We start from the raw sequence: 19,143 nt of genomic DNA on the forward strand, positions 1-19,143 counted from the left end.
TAATCGGATCCCAATCTCTTTCTGCATCGGATGCAGCATTGACCCACATGTTGGAAATAATTTCTCCGAAAAATTGCTTGTCCACTATTTTTTCCTCCCACTCGCGTTTTGAATTATTCAATTTAATTCTAGAAGTTTTTTCTCTTGAGAACAATTTAGAGAAAAGAAATAGTGCACGCGGTTTATTCCACCAAAAAATGACATGATATTAAAAAAAATATGTAGACACGATACATAAAAAAGTAAGGCGATAAACTTTGTTATTAATAACTCCTGGAAGAAATTTCCTAGGAAAGAAGGGGCCTTCCAACCGGGGAATTCATTCCAACAAATATCCGCCTGAATTAATTGCTTCTAATTTGGGGCAGAATGAGGGGATGACAGTGCAAGCATCCGAGTTCGATATTCATTATTCCAAATGGCAATTTCGAAAAATTTTGATCGTAATTCCCCATAGAAATTAGTGGTCAAGCACTCGGAACTCGCCATTACACAATGTGTTACCACTTTTCCTGTCACCTCTTCGCAAAAGTGGGTCACACCAGTTTTATAACATGATTATGAAAAAAACCCATATGATCCGTGTTTTATGAGTCATGGGGCAGTGACATTAGTTATAACCGCTTTCATCCGAAATAAAAAAAATGGCAAAAAGATAAATGGGATTCCATTGACTAGTGATTTAAAATGTCGTCACAGGACTTGCAGGCGATAAACGATTCTGATGGAATCAATTATGAAATTAAGTTCATTAACCTACTATTGAGTGGCACTTCGACATGAAACAGCAAATGGACATGAATAAATTTTCTGATAAATTTTTGATGATTAACGAACAATAGAAAAATGGTTACGCCAGTTAACCATCAAACGATTGATCGCTGACTCGTAACGAAGCCACTGTTGTTGACCTGTTCCTGCTTACTAGCAGTGTAGTATTCAGTGTTTCTCTTGACACCTACATCCTGGCTACATAAATGAGTCCCCACTCGCTATTCTCTCACTTCGGTATTTTTCATCAGCGAAAACGGATCCCCAAGGGAGGAACTTATCATGCGTTCCATACTGGCAATCATTTGCCTGATTTTATCGGGTGTTTTTGGCAGTTCACCTCGCGCTGGGCACGTCTCGTTCCCAGTATCGGGCTGGAGAACATCTGGATCACCTTGGAGATGGCCCAACGAGGCTAGAACAATTGGGGGCTTCGAGCAGCCGCACATATTTCATCTGCTGAAGCATAAAATTAAAATTCAAGTGATCGACAAGATTCCAACGACGACGGCGGCACCCTCGGATTGCATTTGTGTACCCTATTACCAGTGTGATAATAATAATACGATTATAACGAATGGAATTGGACTCATCGACGTCAGGTACATGTCTTTAATAGTAGAATTAATTTACAAAAGCGCTTTTTCACCAGTTTTCAATGAAAGTTTCGGAACCCAAGGAAAATAGCCAAATGTTTATAATGACAATTTTTTTTGGAGCCAAGCTGAGGTCTCGAGGATCTTCGTCAACAATTGAATTGGACTTTCTCGTTTCAGAATTCGTCGATGTACAGGTGACCTCGAGGTCTGCTGCAGACCCCCCAACACAACCAGAATGCCACCGACAATGCAACCAATAGTAACACCAACAATGCCTCCTACAAGACCTCCAACAATTCCACCAACAGTACCACCAACTCAACCTCCAACAGTTCCACCAACAATTCCACCAACAATACGACCCACTCAACCCCCAACAATTCCACCAACAATACCCCCCACACAGCCACCAACTCTCCCCACATCTCCTCCGACTTATCCAACATTACCTCCAACTCTTCCTCCAACCATAGTCCCAACACTTCCTCCTTTCCCAACCCTACCACCTTTCCCTACCCTTCCTCCAGACTGCATATGTGCATTTCCCAGTCAGTGTGATGCAAACGGTGTTCTCTTAGTCTCTGGAGAAGGTATTATTAATCCCAGACAGACTCTCTATCCCTGCGGAGGCAACATGATCTGCTGTCGTTTACCAACAACCACTGTCGTCTTTCCAACCCCCCCAAGGACAACTGTCCAGCCGCCAATCGTGGGGTCGTGCACCTGTGTGAAAATTCCTCAGTGCGATGCGAATGGTTTCATCATCGTTTCGGGCGCGGGCAGCATCAGCCCAAGATTCCCAGCGGGTAGACAGAGCCAAATAGTCAATGTCTGCGCTGGGGACGAAGTGTGCTGCAGGTTTCCACCTAATGGACAGGACTCCATAGCCCCGCCGGTCCTCCCAGCACCGATTCCTCCAGTTCAATATCCTCAAATCTCCTTCGATCCCCGAGTCAACGCCACTGGAGTCATCAGAAATGCAGGGACACCCCAGCAATGCAGATGCGTCCAAGCTTCGACCTGTGATCCAGACTTTATCGTGACTATTGATGGCGCTGGCATCATCGACCCTCGATTCGGATTGTGCATGGTATCTGATGAAGTCTGCTGTCGATCGAATGGAATTATCAGCAACAGGAGAGGAAACAGTGATCCCTCGGCAGATTCTGCTACATATATCGTTAATCTTCCTCTGCCTAGTTATGGAAATGTTGTTTGTGGTGTCAGGGGCCCCGCGTGCTCGTCAGGTAATAATTAACTAAATTTAATTGATAGGGAATTTAAAAGAAAAATTGCTATCTTCTTCAGCAAAGGTCCAGTCCTGGAATTGTTTCTCGTTGTTTCATTTTTTCTCTCTTAATATCCAGCAAAACCCAATGAAATTAATTTCTCAAATTCCCCTACAATCACTCACTCGCATGTTCCTTTCAGGGATGTGCACAGCCGCCTTTGGAAATACGAGTTTTGCAGAATTTCCTTGGATGGTGGCCCTGCTCATCAGAGAGCCCGGGGGATCCAATGTTTTCCTCTGTGGTGCATCGATGATTAATTCTAGGGCTGTTTTGACAGCCGCTCATTGCGTCTTAAAGTGAGTTCCCCTCGTCTTGACTTTATTCATTATGAACAATATAATTAAGACGATTTAATTCCGTTTTCACGCAGTCGCCAACCGGGACTCTTAGTGGCTCGCTTTGGCGAATGGAACACAGCTAACAATGACGAGCCTTCGCCGTTTCAAGAAGCTGATGTACAATCGATCGTTACGCATCCTAATTATTACTCTGGAGGATTATATCACGATGTTGCTGTTTTAATTCTCGCAACTCCGGTTATTTACGCAGTTAATGTAGTGCCCATTTGTCTACCTCAACAGGCAGTGCTTTTTATGCCCGGAACGCGGTGTCTGGCGTCTGGATGGGGAAGAAGTGGTTTTGGTTCGTACATCGTAATATTTGTCGAATTAATTTCCTAATCTTTTTAGTTTAACATCTGGTAATTTTATCACAAAAGACTAAAATGATTAGAAACCGTTTGCGATAAAGATTTCCTTTTGGATTATGTAGAGGGACAGTTCCAGACTATCCTGAAAAAAGTAGATTTACCCTTAGTGGAGAAACAGGAATGCGAGTCACGTTTGAGGGCTACGAAGCTCGGGCCGTACTTCCAGCTCCACAAGAGCTTCAGATGCGCAGGTGGAGAGCCCGGTAAAGACACTTGTACTGGCGATGGCGGGGGTCCTCTAGTTTGTCCAACGTCTACAGGACAATTTATTCAAGTACGTGAAACAGAATAAAAAGGAATAAAAAACACGGAAGACATTTGAAATTCCGCAGTGAAGACGATCAAGTCTCAAGTTAAAAATACAAAAATATTTTTAATTTGAAAACTTTACTGCTCTCTTCAAAAAAATTGAGCCTCCATTCGTCTCATATTTTTCCTTGCCACTTCTTGGTTTCACTACAGTGAAACCAACGCGATGACATTGAAATCATTAAGACGCGAACGGCTCTGTAGCATAACTAATAGCTGTGGAAAACCTCACGCGTCATTCTGTCCAATAAATAAAACTAATCATTTTCATTTTTTTTTTTCATACCTGAAGGTGGGAATCGTATCTTGGGGAATTGGCTGTGGCCAGACCAACGTGCCAGCAGTGTACGTTGATGTGATACAACATCGTCAGTGGATTGAGCAACAACTAGCTAATTACGGTGTTTCTTGATGCTAATTATAACGGTGGAACTGTCCGCTAATTCCCTAAATTAAATTAAAAGAATAGAAAAAAAATTGAGGCTCTTCTGACTTAAATAATATCAACGAGATACATGTCACATTCAAGCTGACGAAAATTTCGTTCAACAAGTCTTACATAATCGAGTCAGAAGTCAACGAAGATAAAGCAAATGTCACGCTCTTCATGATCATTAATAAAATAACGAACTGGTAGACATCATTGTAAATATAGGACACAAACAGAGATTATCTTTCACTCGAGGGAAGGAAAACCGTAATGTTTATATTTTCATGCGAGCAATTGCCATTCTAATAAGTAAAGTACATTATTTATTCTCCCCTCCTCGTCAGGATCAAACGATCAAGAAGACTATTGTCTTATGAATGAAAATCATCACAATAAAAACATAACAAATTGAGAAAAGTGTTTGAGGAAAAATTGTTAATTTCCGAGAATTTAATCAGTTCTATCACATCGAGGATATGGAGTATTATAAAGTGCTGCAGTTAATGTACATTCAACAGAAATCATTACTCCATTTGATGTTGTTCGTGTGCGTAATTAATTATATCTGGAATGAAAATAAATACCTCCATTCAAGCTGGTGTCTCCTGTCATTACCGCCAGCCACTCACGTCATTTATCGGAGCGATAAAATCCTTGGAAAATCCTGATGAATACCTGTCCCCTCGGGAGGCATTTCGACACTCATTAGTTTGATAAAATATTTCAATGGAATTCGCAGATTTGCATTAGATTCTGCCTTCGTCATGAATCCGAGAATTTCTCAAAAGGGGACTTGGGTTTCCCAATCTCGTCTCAAGGCTGCTGATGATTTAAATTTGAAATGGAGGCAGTCGAAAATTTTCTACACGATCTCCGTCGTCCGGGGGGGCATTGGACAACACTCCCGGGATTTCTGAGGGTCGTTGGAAACGAAAGCGAGTCATACGCTTCGGGGATTCCCAAATATGTGGTATGAAACTGATCATCTATTTAATTGTTTATAAGACTAGGTAATTATTTTCTCCACCGTCTCTTTATTTTTTAGTCACGACTGTTCATTTGAGAAACGCATTTCTCCTTAGAAAATTGTTTTCCTCAGTTTTCCTGCTGGTTTTGCTTAATCTACAGATTCGTGACCTATTTTGGTGCTCCTGATGTCAAAGAGATCGGTGTGATAATCGCTGACCAGAATTAGGGAGATAATGACCTAGAATATGTGCAATCAAGTGGATTCGATTCTCAATGATGTCGAAAGTCCCACCAAAGTCACAGTGGGGAGTAGCATGAAATTATGACTGGAGTAGGGACGACCAGTAGTGAATACTCGAGGATTGCCAGCCGCAGTCAGGGTCGCGTTAATCGCGAGTCGTCATTCGAACAAGAAGGTGATCGTCTCGAGTATAAGCACATCAGATTTAACAGTGAGTTCTACTATGCAATCAAACTATTCTTGATTCTCTCTGTCGCTTAGAAATAATAATATTTATTTCTGTTAGTTGTTCCTGCTTTCGTAGTAATATTTATACACAACATTTTCCGACTGCTAATTTAGCGAAAATTTTGGGAGCTATAGTTTCTGTTTTTCGATGTAACCATTCACTTGACTTCATGTTTACCAGCTTCTGTGACTCAACGAAAATATGTAATCATGTGTATTCTCGAGCTTATATTTTATTCATAAGTCCTTAAGATCTCAGAAATAACTCTAATGGATGTTCGACTAGTTTTTCGGATAACGTGACATAATATTTTCACAATTTTTTTTTGAAGCGTTAAAAAATTCGAACGTTTGCAAGAATTTTTCTTGAGTTTTATCGAATTGGTTGAAAACACGTTGCATTATTATTTTTTTTTACTACATGAGATTATTTACACAGCGATAATGTTCATATTTCCTATTTTGACAAACCCCTTGCGTCTTGAACAACTCGTTTCATACAAGTTGAGAGTTCAACTCCATGAATATTCTATTCGCCAGTGAAATACCTGATTTTTCAAAATATCCTCGGAATGGAGCGAACAGGATTAATCCACGCATTTAATTTATGTTGTCGATGAACTCCGACATTCAGATATCCTCACCAATACTAAGATCATTGTTTAATGTGCCACGCAGAGCAAAAAAAAGTAAATTGCTATTTGCTCATAAATTCCCTCACATTCTCAGAATGAAAATAAAGTCGATAAGAGCAAAATAACAATAACCACGTCTATGTACGTATTTATATTCGCAATAATTGACCATGAGTCATCCGAAGAATCTGATGGTTTCTGGAATCATTGAGTACTCTGTGGTTATACAGTCGGGAATTCCTCTACGTCACAAATTAACACATAGCCGATGGGGACTCCTTGAAACGTAGTATTGAGTTAAGGCCACTGTTTGCTTTCTAATCATTAATCCTGTGGCTGGCAAAGCCCAAATATTTATTCCACTGAAACTAATGAATCTTATCCTAGCACTGTGAATAATTCATCACGTGTCGTACTGGACCTACGGGTAAACAGTATTTCTGCTGAAGTAATGTAACCACAAAGTGTCTTGCTTTTTTATTTCTAAAAATCTCCAGTTTGCTATTTTCTCTTCTCCCATAGTTGCGATTTCATGAGACCTCCAGCCCTTAAAAATTCAGCCAACAATTACTGGGTTATATTTACACATTTTAATTCGAATTCTTTCCTTTTGCCATCATAATCTCCATCCAGTTATGCAAATTATCCACGATATAACAGAATGGAGACTCCAGGAAGAACGGAAAATCAGAGAAAAACATGAAACGAATTACGGGGGAAGAAAAAAAGTGACAACTCAGAGGTCCAACGTTCAAGTGAAATTAATATATTTTTCTTGTTTTTCCCCAGATGTGGAAGTTAACTGTGATGTTGTTGGGGGCTAGCCTGGCCCTGGCCTCGCCCCAAGTGTCGAACTTGGACGTACTGATTGACAAGGCTTTTCCAAATAGCAACAATCAGAATAATAACGATCCAATTTCCCCATCAAGACCGCAGACTACACAGTCCCCTAAAAATCTTGATGTGTTGATTGACGAAGTGTTCGGTCAACAAGGCAATAACGATCAACGTAATGAAAACAACAATATGAATAACATTCAAGTTAAAAATCTTGGTGATACTTTTTTAGGTGTTGATAATCAGAAGAATAATGATAATAATGGTGACTGCGAGTGTGTACCTTACTACCAGTGTCAGAATGGATCTATCGTTGATGATGGAGTGGGGCTCATTGACATCAGGTAATTGAGACAGAGAGGAGAGTAGGGAGTCCCCAAAATTAGTTAAACTGAAGAAAAAATATCATTTTGGAGAATAGGATATGCAAAGGAAAATACAGGATTGTTTTGATGTTTTACTCCTTCCCAAGACGTATTTCTTGTAATTTCGATGACACATTTCAGGTTACAGGCCCCTGGCTGCGAGAGTTACCTCGACATCTGCTGTAAGCGTCCGGACATCATTCGGAACCCAGACCCCACCCCACGACCAGTGCCTGTACGCAGAGGCTGCGGATGGCGAAATCCCCAGGGTGTTGGATTCAGAATCACTGGAGATCGAGACAACGAAGCCCAATTCGGTGAATTTCCGTGGATGGTGGCCATTTTGAGGGAGGAGGACATCAACAATACGAAGATGAATGTTTATCAGTGCGGAGGGTCTCTTATCCATCCCAGAGTCGTCCTCACAGCTGCCCACTGCGTCGTTGGGTGAGGATTTCTCCCAGAAGGGATCAAGAGTGTTGCAGTAAGTGGGAATGATTGGAATTGATATTTTATTGCAGCAAAACTCCACAACAATTGAGGGTTCGTGCGGGTGAGTGGGACACACAAACGAAGTCGGAAATATATCCTCATCAGGATCGCAATGTGGCTAACTACGTCGTCCATGAGAATTATCACGGTGGGGCACTTCGCAATGACTATGCTCTTCTGTTCCTGTCTCAACCAGTCGATATCATTGAGAGTATTAATGTTGCATGTCTTCCTGAATCTGGTGATATCTTCGATGGAGCTAAGTGCCTCGCCAGTGGGTGGGGCAGAGATGTTTTTGGTAGGATTTCATATTAATTAATTTAGTTGTTCAAAATAGCAGAGTTAAAATACAGAGAAAAAATAATCTCGCTGTAACATCTCCAGGAAAAGAAGGTCATTATCAAGTAATCCTCAAGAAGGTGGAACTCCCAGTAGTCAACCGTGAAATATGCCAGATTAGTCTCCGTACCACACGTTTGGGAAAATACTTCGCTCTTGACCAGAGCTTCATCTGCGCTGGAGGCGAACCTGGAAAAGATACTTGCAGGGTATGCTCTTCCCCCAATTCCCCTTCATGGATTACTCCCACTGAGGAATTGCCTCTCGTCTCAATTTTCGATTTTTTTTCTAAATTTTATGATTCACTCTAGGGCGATGGAGGAAGTCCACTAGTCTGCCCACTTCGAAGTGATCCTTCTCGGTATGTTCAGGCTGGTATCGTTGCCTGGGGCATTGGCTGTGGTGAGAACGGTGTTCCTGGTGTCTATGCCAACATTGCTGCTGCTCGCAACTGGATCGATCAGCAACTCGCTTATAACAATCTAGATATCACGACTTACGTACCACAATAGTCGATATCTGTATTATGTATCTGTATAAAATCGTACTTTTAATTCGTGTAATGATTGTTATTATCAGATACAAAATAAAAATGTTAAAATTAGGAAGAAATTATATTCATTAGGAGATTAATAAATAAGAGATTGGTTTTTATTTTGAAAATTTTGTTTATGGTTTTTTCACCTCATCCCTGAACGTGCAAGATATTTATGAGATAAAATAAGTTTTTCTAATATTTACATTATAATTATTTCTCTCAGAAACAAAGTTAACATACGAAAATTATCGAGAATTTTCCGTAGCAGAGGGAGCGCTCGTTCGGGTGTTTTCCCCACTCGTACCGAAATAAACCAATTCCCTTCAAAATATGAGAAATTAATTTTTTATTTATATCATCCAGGCCTGCACCCAACCCCCTCACAATAAACAAAAAAATATTGTCCCTTCCTCGGGAATATAATATTCACACGAGCTCATGCAAATGCCAATGGCGCGAACATTCAAAACCCCCTGAGCTTAAATCAAAGCTCATCTGAGGCAGCACTGTCGCCGGAATTGAGGAATGCTCCCTCCCTCGCCCCCCATAAAATAATAAAACGCGGTTCTTTGTTCCCTCTTCTTCCTCCCGATGACAAAATTGGACCCTCAGTAGCGTGGGTCGTTCTAAGCTAGGGACAATGGTTGTAAAAACCCTTGTTCAAATTTTACTTTAAGAAACACGACCCTAAAAGTATCCATCAAGTTCTCGGTTATTTTTGAGATAAATCGTGGTGGAGCATCACTTAGAGAGGATCAGCCTTTGCGATATTTGGATTTTCGTGGCGATCGTCTCGGGACCCCGGGTAGTCTGATACCAGAGCTCAACCGGCCGGTGGATTCCATTGTCTGCCGAACATCGTCGTCCTGTGAGTATTCGTTCGAAGTATTCTTCGATTTTTCAGACAATGTGAGTTATGGTGAATCGTTGAGGTCCGATTTTTTGATAATTAGAACAGCTCAAGAGGATCGTGAAGTGTCTCGGTGGTTGGCGTAGTCGTGGGGAGTGTCATGAGCCGTTCGAGGTTCCATCATCGAGCGACATTATTATGAATCTGTTCAACGGCGCCAACGTAAGTGTATACATTTTTTCACATCCTTTGAGTGATTCAAGGTTATTCATTATTCTGACAAAAAAATACAGCTTTTTCTCTCGGTAACACTCTGCCCTGTATATGTCTACCTTGTGGTGATGTCGGTGAGATGAATTCCCAGGTGGCAATTCATCTCGACTTTTCGTGAATGATAATTTATGTGGTGATTGAGGTTTGGTCCAATTCTCAATGCGATGGGATGATTTGGTTTCACTCTCTGTATGGGAGAGAAACCATACACGAGGGAGGAGGAGGGCAGGTGAATCACGAATGTTGAAGGAACGTCGAGCAGCGTGTTCGTTATAGCCTCAGTGAATATGTTCAATAATTCACTGGTGACGATGTACTGATAATAATCAATGTTTTTTGGCACATTGTTGTCGAAATTCGTTGATAATTTTGATAATTGAAGAACACTGACAACAAATTATTATTGTCCAGTAGTCATTTAGTTCGCAGAAGTATTTGTTTCTTTCAAAATCATATTTCTTCAGAAAGTGAGATTATTTACGTGCCTGCAGGACTCGTACGTGAAACAACAAAATTAAGACGTGACGAATCTAAAGTAGCAGACAGATTTTATTGTAAAATAAGTTAAACTAATTCCTCGTTTATGTTGTCCATCCTCTCAATAAACCGACTAACAGCCCTACACCTACGCGCTAACGAAGCTAATATTAAATCAAAAGAAGTAAATTATAAAATCAATGTAGAGGATCTCTTAGGGTTCTTTTGTGTTCAAAAAACGATAAAAATCGGGTTGTTCTTAGTTAACCCCACAGATCACTTCAGTTACGAAGATGAAGAGGAGAAGCTGTGGTCGAGACAATTCGTCCACCTCGTCATCACGTGTAACGGGGATTGACATTTTGCAGAGGATATCAAATGGCGAAAGTTTGAAGACTCCTGGGAAAAGCGATAGCGAGAATTCCTTACCTCGTGATGTTATATCATCATGGACCCAACAAGTGAATTCAGCAATAATTCCGGTTTCTAGTTCAGATCCAGAGGAGAGTACATCACTGAAGAGAGATGCAGGTAATCATACTCCCGATCCCAAGGAAAAACGGAAGGTTCGAAAATCCCTGCAATTCACATTATCCCGAGAGCCTCAAGAGAAATTCGGTGATCCCCCAAAGCAGTGGAAATACCGGAGATCAAGTCCTCGAGGGACTCCCTCCCAGCCCCTGTCCCCCAAATCCCGATCAGTGGAGAGGAGTATATCCAAAGCAGTTCATCGTATGCGGAAAATTCGCGCGAAAAATAACTTGGATAACAAAGAGGATCTGGAAAAGGGTTCCTTCACGATCCCTACAACGCCAACAAACCGACGAACTGCCCTCCACGATGATCCAATCATTCACACGAGTGATGATGACATAATCGTGGACAAGGATGAGACGTCACCTGAGATGTCTAACACCCCCACATGTGACTTAGCCTCACAATTTTCATCTTCCAATCTCTCACCAGCTCCCTCATCAGCTTTTATCGATGTGTCTGATGATGAGAGCTCTTTGCCACTTGCTAAGCTCTTAATTCATGATCGAAATGACGATAATGTCAGTGACATCCAGACCATCGAGAGCAGTGAGAACGAATTGGACAATAAGATGCCGATCACTTCGCATGTGAAGACTATGCCACGAACAAGGAGTCAAAGACATAGAAATACATCAGACAGAGACGATGACTGCGTTATCGTGGAAGTTTTACCACGAACAGCAGAGATTCCCAAAATGAATGCTTCTCTTCAGGAGCAGGAAGATCGGCCGGGCATTGAGACGTTTGATCAACCGAAACGCTTCCGCCAGCATATTCCTGGGGGAAGTGAGAAAGACGTCTGTGGGGTGGATCAACAGATGTTGAAGCTAGAAGACCGAGCTCGAGAGGATCAAGTCTCTTCAGATTTGGACATCAAACCGCACAAGGAACACCTGATTAAGCCGTGCTGGGTGAATCTTGGAGCTGATAAGAAGGACATTGAACAGCATTTTTTGCAGAAAAAAAGAGATAAAGAGTTGAAAGAAGTTGAGCGGATTGAGGATAGTCCCCTGGAGCATCAAGATGTGCCTGAGGTGCCGAATGAAGAGGCCACATCAGCTAGTGTCGATAGTAGCAGTCATAAGACAGTAGAGAAGAGGGAGGAGGACGAGGAGATTGTTCCTAAGGTGGAGAAGCAACTCAGTGTGGAGAAGAAAAAACGAGGGAGGAAAGCTGGGGTTCAGCTGACTTTGACGGTTGCGAAGAGCAGCAGTAGCAGTGATAAACCACCTGAGGACGGTGATAAAATGAAGGTTGAGGAGCCTGGAGTGGAGAGCCAGGTCAGTGGGGAGAAGAAGAAACGTGGGAGAAAACCTGGGTTCAAGCTGAAACCCAAGGTGAAAAACAAACCGCAGATGCCTATTCCACCGCCTCAAATATCTTATCAGCACTCCAGTATTGTTGGTGGAATTATTTTTAATACTATGTCGAAGACTCAGGCCGATGCCAAGGCCTTGAAATCAGGGGAATCTCGACCCGTTGAGAAGAAGAAACGGGGGAGAAAACCTGGGGGAAAGAATAAACCGAAAGTTGACCGCGGGAGAGACTTGAAGACCATCGTTAAGAGACCGAAGAGACAGAACCATTGGAAATCCAAACTGAATATTAATAACAACGAAATTGTGGTGCCACAGTGCTGCTTTGAGAGAACCTGCTGTCACGTGGCTGGTTGCTCTCATGGAAATAATCACAAGAAATTGGGAAGACTTCCTTCATTGCCGGAAAATACTGATTTCTTTTTCGTTGAGCAGTTGTATCAGGATAATGTTCAAAAAATCAAGGAGAGAATGCTGGCGGAGGGGAGCAATGGTGGGACTGCGGCTGAAACGTCTGAGGGGAACGATCGAAACGGTGAGTAAAAAAATTGTTTATAGAATGATTCCTCATTCAAAATTTCGAAATTTTCAATAAAAAAAATCCCTAGGATAATCAATCCTTCCTCAATTTTTTTCTAAAAAAAAATTTCATTCCTCCAGCATGCCATTTTTTTCTTCATTATTTTTTAGCTGACGAAGTACCGAAAGCAATAATTCAATTCCCCCTGGAGGTGGTTGCAAACGGAGAAAAATCGACTGGAAAAGAAGTCCTGGGTTTTACAGTCCCTTTACAGCCTTGTCTGTCCAAAGTGGACGTTCCAAATTCGGAAAATCTTCAAGTAGAGAGTCCCAAGCCTAAGATTGTCCAGGACGAGATGTTACCGAAGGGAACGATCAACCACGTGCGCCCAAAGCAACTGAATGCCGTGATTCCCCCTTCCACCGACTCCCCCGGTCCTTCAAAGCGTGAGAACTTTGGAATAAGATCGACAATACCTTCACGAAGGTGTCTCAACCCCTCAGCAGACACCAAGGCCATCAATGAAAAAATCTTGTCAACTTTTTCCAAAATTTGGAGCAAGATTCCTGAGATAGCAGCTCTCATGGAATCTCCATTGAAGGATATTTGTCCTGACGAATCTTCTGATGCAGGCACCATGGAGCACGTCGAGGAACTCGTGGAGATGAGGCCCTCAGAGAGACGTAAATCGCATTTGTCTGATTCCATCAACAACACTGATCTAAAAAACGGCCATGTGAAGACATCGGCGGTGTTAAATGGGCTTTTTAGTGACCCTCACCTGCTCCTGTCTTCGGGAAAAGGCCATCAGGAGTCCGACAGATCAGAAACCACTCAACAAACCAGTGGGAAAGCACTCGAAAAAAAATTGAAGAACAAACCGACGACTATGTCACGTCTATCGAAGGAGAAAGTGGCGCTGATGGACAAGTCCACAGATGCCCAGGATGGTATTGACGTCATGTCCCATATCATGAGACAGATGCAGATGCCGGGGAAGCCGGTCTTTCCCCCGCTGGCTCCGGTAAGTCCTCCAAAAGTGTCTAAAAAATCCTCCGAAGTCTCGAACAAGCGCGAGAACTCCCTCACAAGTGTCAACAGTCGCAAGAGAGTCGCCGAGACGAGTGTCGAGAGTCTGGAGACGAAGAAGAAGAAGGTGGGGGGCCAGTGGAGTCTGAATGACCCCGACACTCAGTCAGCGACGTCCCTTGAAACTCGTCTCTCGGACTTCGCCAGCCATCCCAGTCGTTCTAGCTATCTCCTGAGCATTATCGACAGAAAGACTCCTACCGGAAAGGAAGAGCTCATCCAGGCCTGGCTCAGCAAGGATGCTGGAGACTCAAAGGACTCTGAGGACTCCACGTCCATCGAGAATGCGCACTCTCCGCACTCGGCGAAGACGTGCGTGAGAACTCCCAAGAGGGACGATGATACTGATAGGGAGGAGACTGTGGACGTGTCTATGGAGCGCCCCAACGATTCTCAGGAGGGAATTGACGAGTGCGGAAGGGACTCGGAGAAAGACGAGCTTACTCGCGCCATTGGAGCAACTGATCTCTGCTCGGCCTCATCCTCTTCTAACACGGTTTCAAATTCTCTGGTCAGCTCATCTGGTATTGGAACTGAGCAGGAGAAACAGAGCTCCGTCGAAGCTGGCGATGGAGACGATGAGGCTCAGGTCTCGACGGCATCAGTATCTCAGGGGGTCGAGGGTAACAATAACAGTGATGATGATGGTAAGGAAGACGAGGACGCCCTCTTCCTGGATGTTGACGATGACGATTATATGATGGAGGAACCCCCGGAAAAAAAAGAGTGAGTTTTTGATTCTCTTCGGATAATTCTATAAATTTTCTTTATTTAATCTAATGAAATTGCAGCAACAAAGGGGTCAAGGTGAGGCAGCCTCCAAAGATGTCCTCCCCAATCCGCGCAGATCCTCCAGCTGTAATAAATCCGAACGAGTCCCCGAGGAGGAGGACCGCTAGTTTGAAAATTCCCGTCGTGGACTCCAGTAGAAAATCATCACAAGCACCAGCCAAACTCACTGACTGGGACGAGGACGATGCAGCGACATCTGGTCTCTACGAGATGTCCAATGTCGACCGATACTGCAGTCAAACTCGTCGTGAATTCAGCATTGAATATTCAAGAGTAGATGATCCTGATGCATACGACCCCGGCGATGTTGACGATGTTTACGAGCCAGTGCAGTCACAGGGGGAGCGTATATTGTTTCCCAAGGATGCAGCTCAATTTTTCCGAGGTCTCTGCTATGCCTATTTAAAGAAGGGCACATGCACCAGACTGGACTGTCCCTTCGACAACAATAAATATTCTTATTACCTGCAGAATCTCCCGAAGGCCCCACCTGCTATCATAGAAATAGTCCTCAATTATGCTATCAAACAACAGTATTATCACGCCCTCTCGGACATCTACCCAGAGGCGGTTAAAGCACTGCCACTGCAACCAATTCAACGAGTCTGCGCAAAAATTCGCGTTGATGCCGAAAATCACAAGACGAAGGCCCAAATAAATTATCAGGCTTACAGATTCTATCAGGAATCTATGAAGCCGACTGTGGCAGCTCTCTCCGAGAAAAATCACTCCCCAGCTACGATAATCGATATACTGTCCAAGGGATATCTCCTCCGGGACGACGATGACATGAAAAAATTAATGAGAGTTCTGATTGCTTCGAAGAAAATTCCCCCTGGGCATCACTGGGATACTTTCAAGGATTTGATAAAGTTATTGAAGTCAAGTCCACCCCAGTTTTTGGTCAGTTTGATCCTGGATGACTGCATAAGGTTTGACAAGTCCAGGGAGTACTTGGCGAATGTGTACGAGCACGTCATCAAGAGAATTCCAGAGCCAACGCTTCAGGGAATTGATGCAGGACTTTTGAGGCCTTTCAGGCAGTTCTCGGAGGCGCTGGACAAGTCGCTCAACAGGGCGACTGTCGCCAAGGAAACTAGCAGGGGGAATACGACACCAATGCCTGATGTCGAGATGGGTTTTCATGAGGAACAGCATTGCCCACAAATTGCCTCCCCTGACGATGTTCCCCGGGATGATCACTATCTGGGAAAGAAGGAGAAGGAGATGACGATCTCAGATCCTCGAAGGAGGAGTGTTAAAGACAGATTGGGAACCAGAGACGCCTTAATCAGGCCGAGGACGGGCCCGACGCGGGAGCGTCTAGATTTGATCCCCATAGGTGAGGTAAATACGAATCTTTCTTTCAGTTGAGCAAAGGGATTTGTCTGTGTTATTTATAGCAGCGACCGGGTGAAATTTTATAGAATTAATTCAATTCACATGGAATATTTTTATCGATGTTTACAGATCGGATCAGCAGGCCCAACTCTCTCTACAGGGAATTCCTCTGGCCCCTCCACTGCGATCTCAAGACAATTCAACTGAGCTTGAAGCATAGAGCCTACGATAGGGTCATTGAAACTCTCAGCAGCGCTAAAAAACGAATATCAATTGGGACTCAACCATTTGCCAAAGGATTCTATCACATACTGTGCAAAGAAATCATTACGTCGGCTGATCATTTGGAGGCAATTATCAAACGTTCAGGTAATAAATTTTTTGAACTGTCCGATACTGGTCGCTGTCGAATCAAGAGCTACTAGTATTACAATAATTGTTATTGAGATGGATGAAAAGCAATCGATGCTTTTCAACGACCACAGATTACTAGAAGTTTATACCTTTCTTTATCAGAGAATATATCTAAGTTTCTCAGGTCTGAAACAGCAACTCTTCGGATTTTTCAGTGGAGCTTTTTCTTGTTTTACTTATGTAGGAGAATATTAGTTGCATTTGTTGATCTTTTTTTTTTTTTTTGAAAATCATCTGGTTCATTGTGGTTCAAAGAATTCAGTGCCATAAGTGATGTATTTTTTCAACGCATTTGATACGAATCTTTAAAAGTTTTGAGGAAAACCAAAGGAAAGATGGAATTTTATTTTATTTAAAAAAAAAAAACAAACCAAAGTGGAGAAAAACATTCACAAATCGTCGGTGACGAAAAGTGAGTACGTGAAAAGTATGTGTGAATATTTTTTACGAAGACCCAAAGAGTCTATTAAAACATATGTATGTTAATGAGCGAATAAAGTTTATTATCCAAATAGATTTGACCTTTCATTACTCTTTTGCCTCTAGAATTCTTCTGAACGACTTATGTCACTTTCTCATCGCTTCCATTTATTTTTTTTTTCTCCATCTTTTTCCAGTTCAGACCAGACGTTACAAAGTCCTTCCTGTATTGTTCGAAGTGGGAACGTACTTATTAATCAAATTAACTAATGATGGACTGTGGATAATTGCTTATCGTTTGTTGAGAATCTTGCGGCGATTGTATGGAATCAAAGAGGCCCCCAAATATTATTTTTTCATTGCTGATATTTTCATTGGCAATCGTCGACCGTTGCAGGCACTTGCTCTGTTGAATCGTGAGTGTTAACGACAGTAGAAGAGTAGATTAGAGTAGTTGAAGGGGTTCAAAGTGTAATCAGGGTGTAACAAGGAGAGAGAGCTTAATTAACAATTACATCTAATTTTTTTATGGAATTTTCGACAAGGAAAAATTATTCTATACGATTTTTAGTGTTAATTGACTTGAATAAATTGTTAATAAAATTGTCTTATCTCCTTATTGCCCCTAAGACCTCTGTTTCGCCATGATTGTTTAAAATAAAACGTGACAGTCTGAAGAACATTAGTTGTATAATTTCGAGAGTAAGTAAAAATCTCAAGGTATGTTTACGAAATTAAAATTGTCCTGGTGCTGTGTCAATTTATTTTTGTATTTTAATCTTCCATAATTTATTTTGACTAACATTCAATTCCAATGATTTTTTATTTCGCTCCCACACTGCAGTAATTAGTTAATGCTCTTGACTTGAAACAAAAATACGGAGAAATATTTTGCCAACAGAATATAAACTGATCTCCAAGCATCGAAATAAATGGACTCTCAGGAGTCACTCACAGGACAAATCCCTGAGGATATTGGTCCTGGGGAATTTGATAACGAGTTTATGCCGAGAATGTCCTCGTGACGCATTCAAATTATTTAAGAAGGTCCTGCAACAACAGATCACCTCCTATGAACCCATCGGTAAAATAAATATTGTTTTTTGGGAATCATTTTGACGAAAAATAGTCCCGTCAATTGACAGTACTCACGCTGTAATTTCTTTTCAGATTTATCGAAGTGCGCCGATGAAATATGTAAATCATTGCTAGTAGCCAATAAAACAGAAGAATTAATTAAAATGGCGAATTTAATCGTTCAACGGAATTTGAATATTCGACGAGCAACACTGCGAACACTCATTGCGACAGTATTTCACTCGGACATTTGTTTATCTCGACAGTTGCATCAATATGCAACATTGATCGGTTTATATCCAGTAATCAATATTCACCCTCTCACCTGCAGTCGTGTCGATTGCGGTTGGACCGAGGAGGAGATGTTTCTCCAAATTTTTTCTCTCTTTAGAAATATCAGAGACAGTCTTGGTTCCGCGGTTGACCGTATCATTCCAGAGAGAATGCTTATTTATTTAAATTTTGAAATAACTGCGGATTTCGGCGGCCGTCGAATTATTACTCATGAATACAATGGAATCATTTTGACTCGTGCCAAGGAGAGAATGGACCGGGCTCTAAAACGTTTCAATTCGCCCATCAATATTGCCCAGGACCTTGAGAGGATCCTGAAACTTTCCAGTGAAACTGTTGCCACTTTAATCAATTCAGAGGATTTTATTCGCTTGGCGGAAACGAGAAGATAATTGAATTTTCATTTTACGTTTTAAAATACGGATGAACTGTTTTCATCAGTCTTTTTTCATTTTTGTTAAAATTTGCAATGAACTTGGAGAGATTCGGATTTTTAAAACATTTCATTAATCACTTCATCACTTTTATGAACTTTTATTACATCAATCAAACCAGATTTTTTTCCAATAATAGTAATTCATCTCCTCAAGGACATAATTTTTTTTCTGCGTCCCTTTCTATTTTAATGTCAACAGGTTGTGTTCTTATTTTTTTTAATTTTCAGTCATTTAATGGGAACAACGTTTTCAGAAGTTTTATTCCACTTATTTAATTTCTATCATTATTATTCTTAACGAAGTAATCACTCGCACTGCTATTTACTTATTTTACCGTTCTCATTTATGAACACTACGTATCATTTTTTTTTTCTATTATGTTCTATTATCTGAAGTGAACACTTTCATAATTTTTATGTGCCAAATTACGACCATTTTTCTAATTACACATTTTAATTCGTAGAACGAATGATACCTATTCATTTTTATTCATGGAAAATCAATCCTTTGTCTCTCACACTTCTAATAGAAAATAATTAACAATTCATCTGT

At 41.6% G+C, this 19,143-nt stretch overlaps 3 protein-coding genes and 1 long non-coding RNA gene across 7 annotated transcripts; 3 read left to right on the forward strand and 1 right to left on the reverse strand.

Annotated features, from left to right (window-relative positions):
* Nucleotides 1-348: 348 nt before the first annotated feature.
* On the forward strand, nt 349-4,749 carry LOC135168959 (uncharacterized). The gene is made up of 6 exons (XM_064133614.1): nt 349-1,373; nt 1,548-2,617; nt 2,802-2,958; nt 3,033-3,304; nt 3,434-3,645; nt 3,973-4,749. Exons 1-6 carry the CDS (start codon nt 1,054-1,056, stop codon nt 4,090-4,092), a joined length of 2,151 nt encoding a protein of 716 aa, XP_063989684.1. The 5' UTR covers nt 349-1,053; the 3' UTR covers nt 4,093-4,749.
* Nucleotides 2,386-4,835, reverse strand: LOC135168961 (uncharacterized). Its single transcript, XR_010300124.1, has 4 exons — nt 4,695-4,835; nt 3,967-4,127; nt 3,473-3,625; nt 2,386-3,280 (listed from the first exon to the last, which is right to left on the reverse strand). It is a non-coding gene; the product is annotated as an uncharacterized LOC135168961 (long non-coding RNA).
* Nucleotides 4,836-5,381: 546 nt separating this feature from the next.
* Nucleotides 5,382-8,870, forward strand: LOC135168960 (phenoloxidase-activating factor 2-like). Of its 2 annotated transcripts, XM_064133616.1 has the most exons (7): nt 5,383-5,531; nt 6,973-7,192; nt 7,253-7,364; nt 7,527-7,832; nt 7,907-8,175; nt 8,262-8,425; nt 8,528-8,870. In XM_064133616.1, exons 2-7 carry the CDS (start codon nt 6,973-6,975, stop codon nt 8,726-8,728), a joined length of 1,272 nt encoding a protein of 423 aa, XP_063989686.1. In that variant the 5' UTR covers nt 5,383-5,531; the 3' UTR covers nt 8,729-8,870. The 2 variants fall into 2 exon arrangements, with proteins under 2 accessions (XP_063989685.1, XP_063989686.1); XM_064133615.1 differs by having other exon boundaries at nt 5,382-5,531; nt 6,973-7,364.
* A 467-nt stretch (nt 8,871-9,337) lies between these two features.
* On the forward strand, nt 9,338-18,882 carry LOC135168696 (uncharacterized). Of its 3 annotated transcripts, none has more exons than XM_064133134.1 (9): nt 9,338-9,622; nt 9,708-9,826; nt 10,618-12,742; nt 12,898-14,542; nt 14,608-15,950; nt 16,079-16,318; nt 16,981-17,199; nt 17,685-17,867; nt 17,954-18,882. In XM_064133134.1, the coding sequence occupies exons 2-9, from the start codon at nt 9,803-9,805 to the stop codon at nt 18,544-18,546; spliced, it is 6,372 nt and encodes a 2,123-aa protein (XP_063989204.1). In that variant the 5' UTR covers nt 9,338-9,622; nt 9,708-9,802; the 3' UTR covers nt 18,547-18,882. The 3 variants fall into 3 exon arrangements, with proteins under 3 accessions (XP_063989204.1, XP_063989205.1, XP_063989206.1); XM_064133135.1 differs by having other exon boundaries at nt 10,723-12,742; XM_064133136.1 differs by lacking the exons at nt 16,981-17,199; nt 17,685-17,867; nt 17,954-18,882 and having other exon boundaries at nt 14,608-15,955; nt 16,079-16,298.
* The last annotated feature ends 261 nt before the right edge of the window (nt 18,883-19,143 follow it).

Source organism: Diachasmimorpha longicaudata, chromosome 13 (genome assembly GCF_034640455.1).
Source record: "Diachasmimorpha longicaudata isolate KC_UGA_2023 chromosome 13, iyDiaLong2, whole genome shotgun sequence".
NCBI classification, from domain to species: Eukaryota; Metazoa; Arthropoda; class Insecta; order Hymenoptera; family Braconidae; genus Diachasmimorpha; species Diachasmimorpha longicaudata.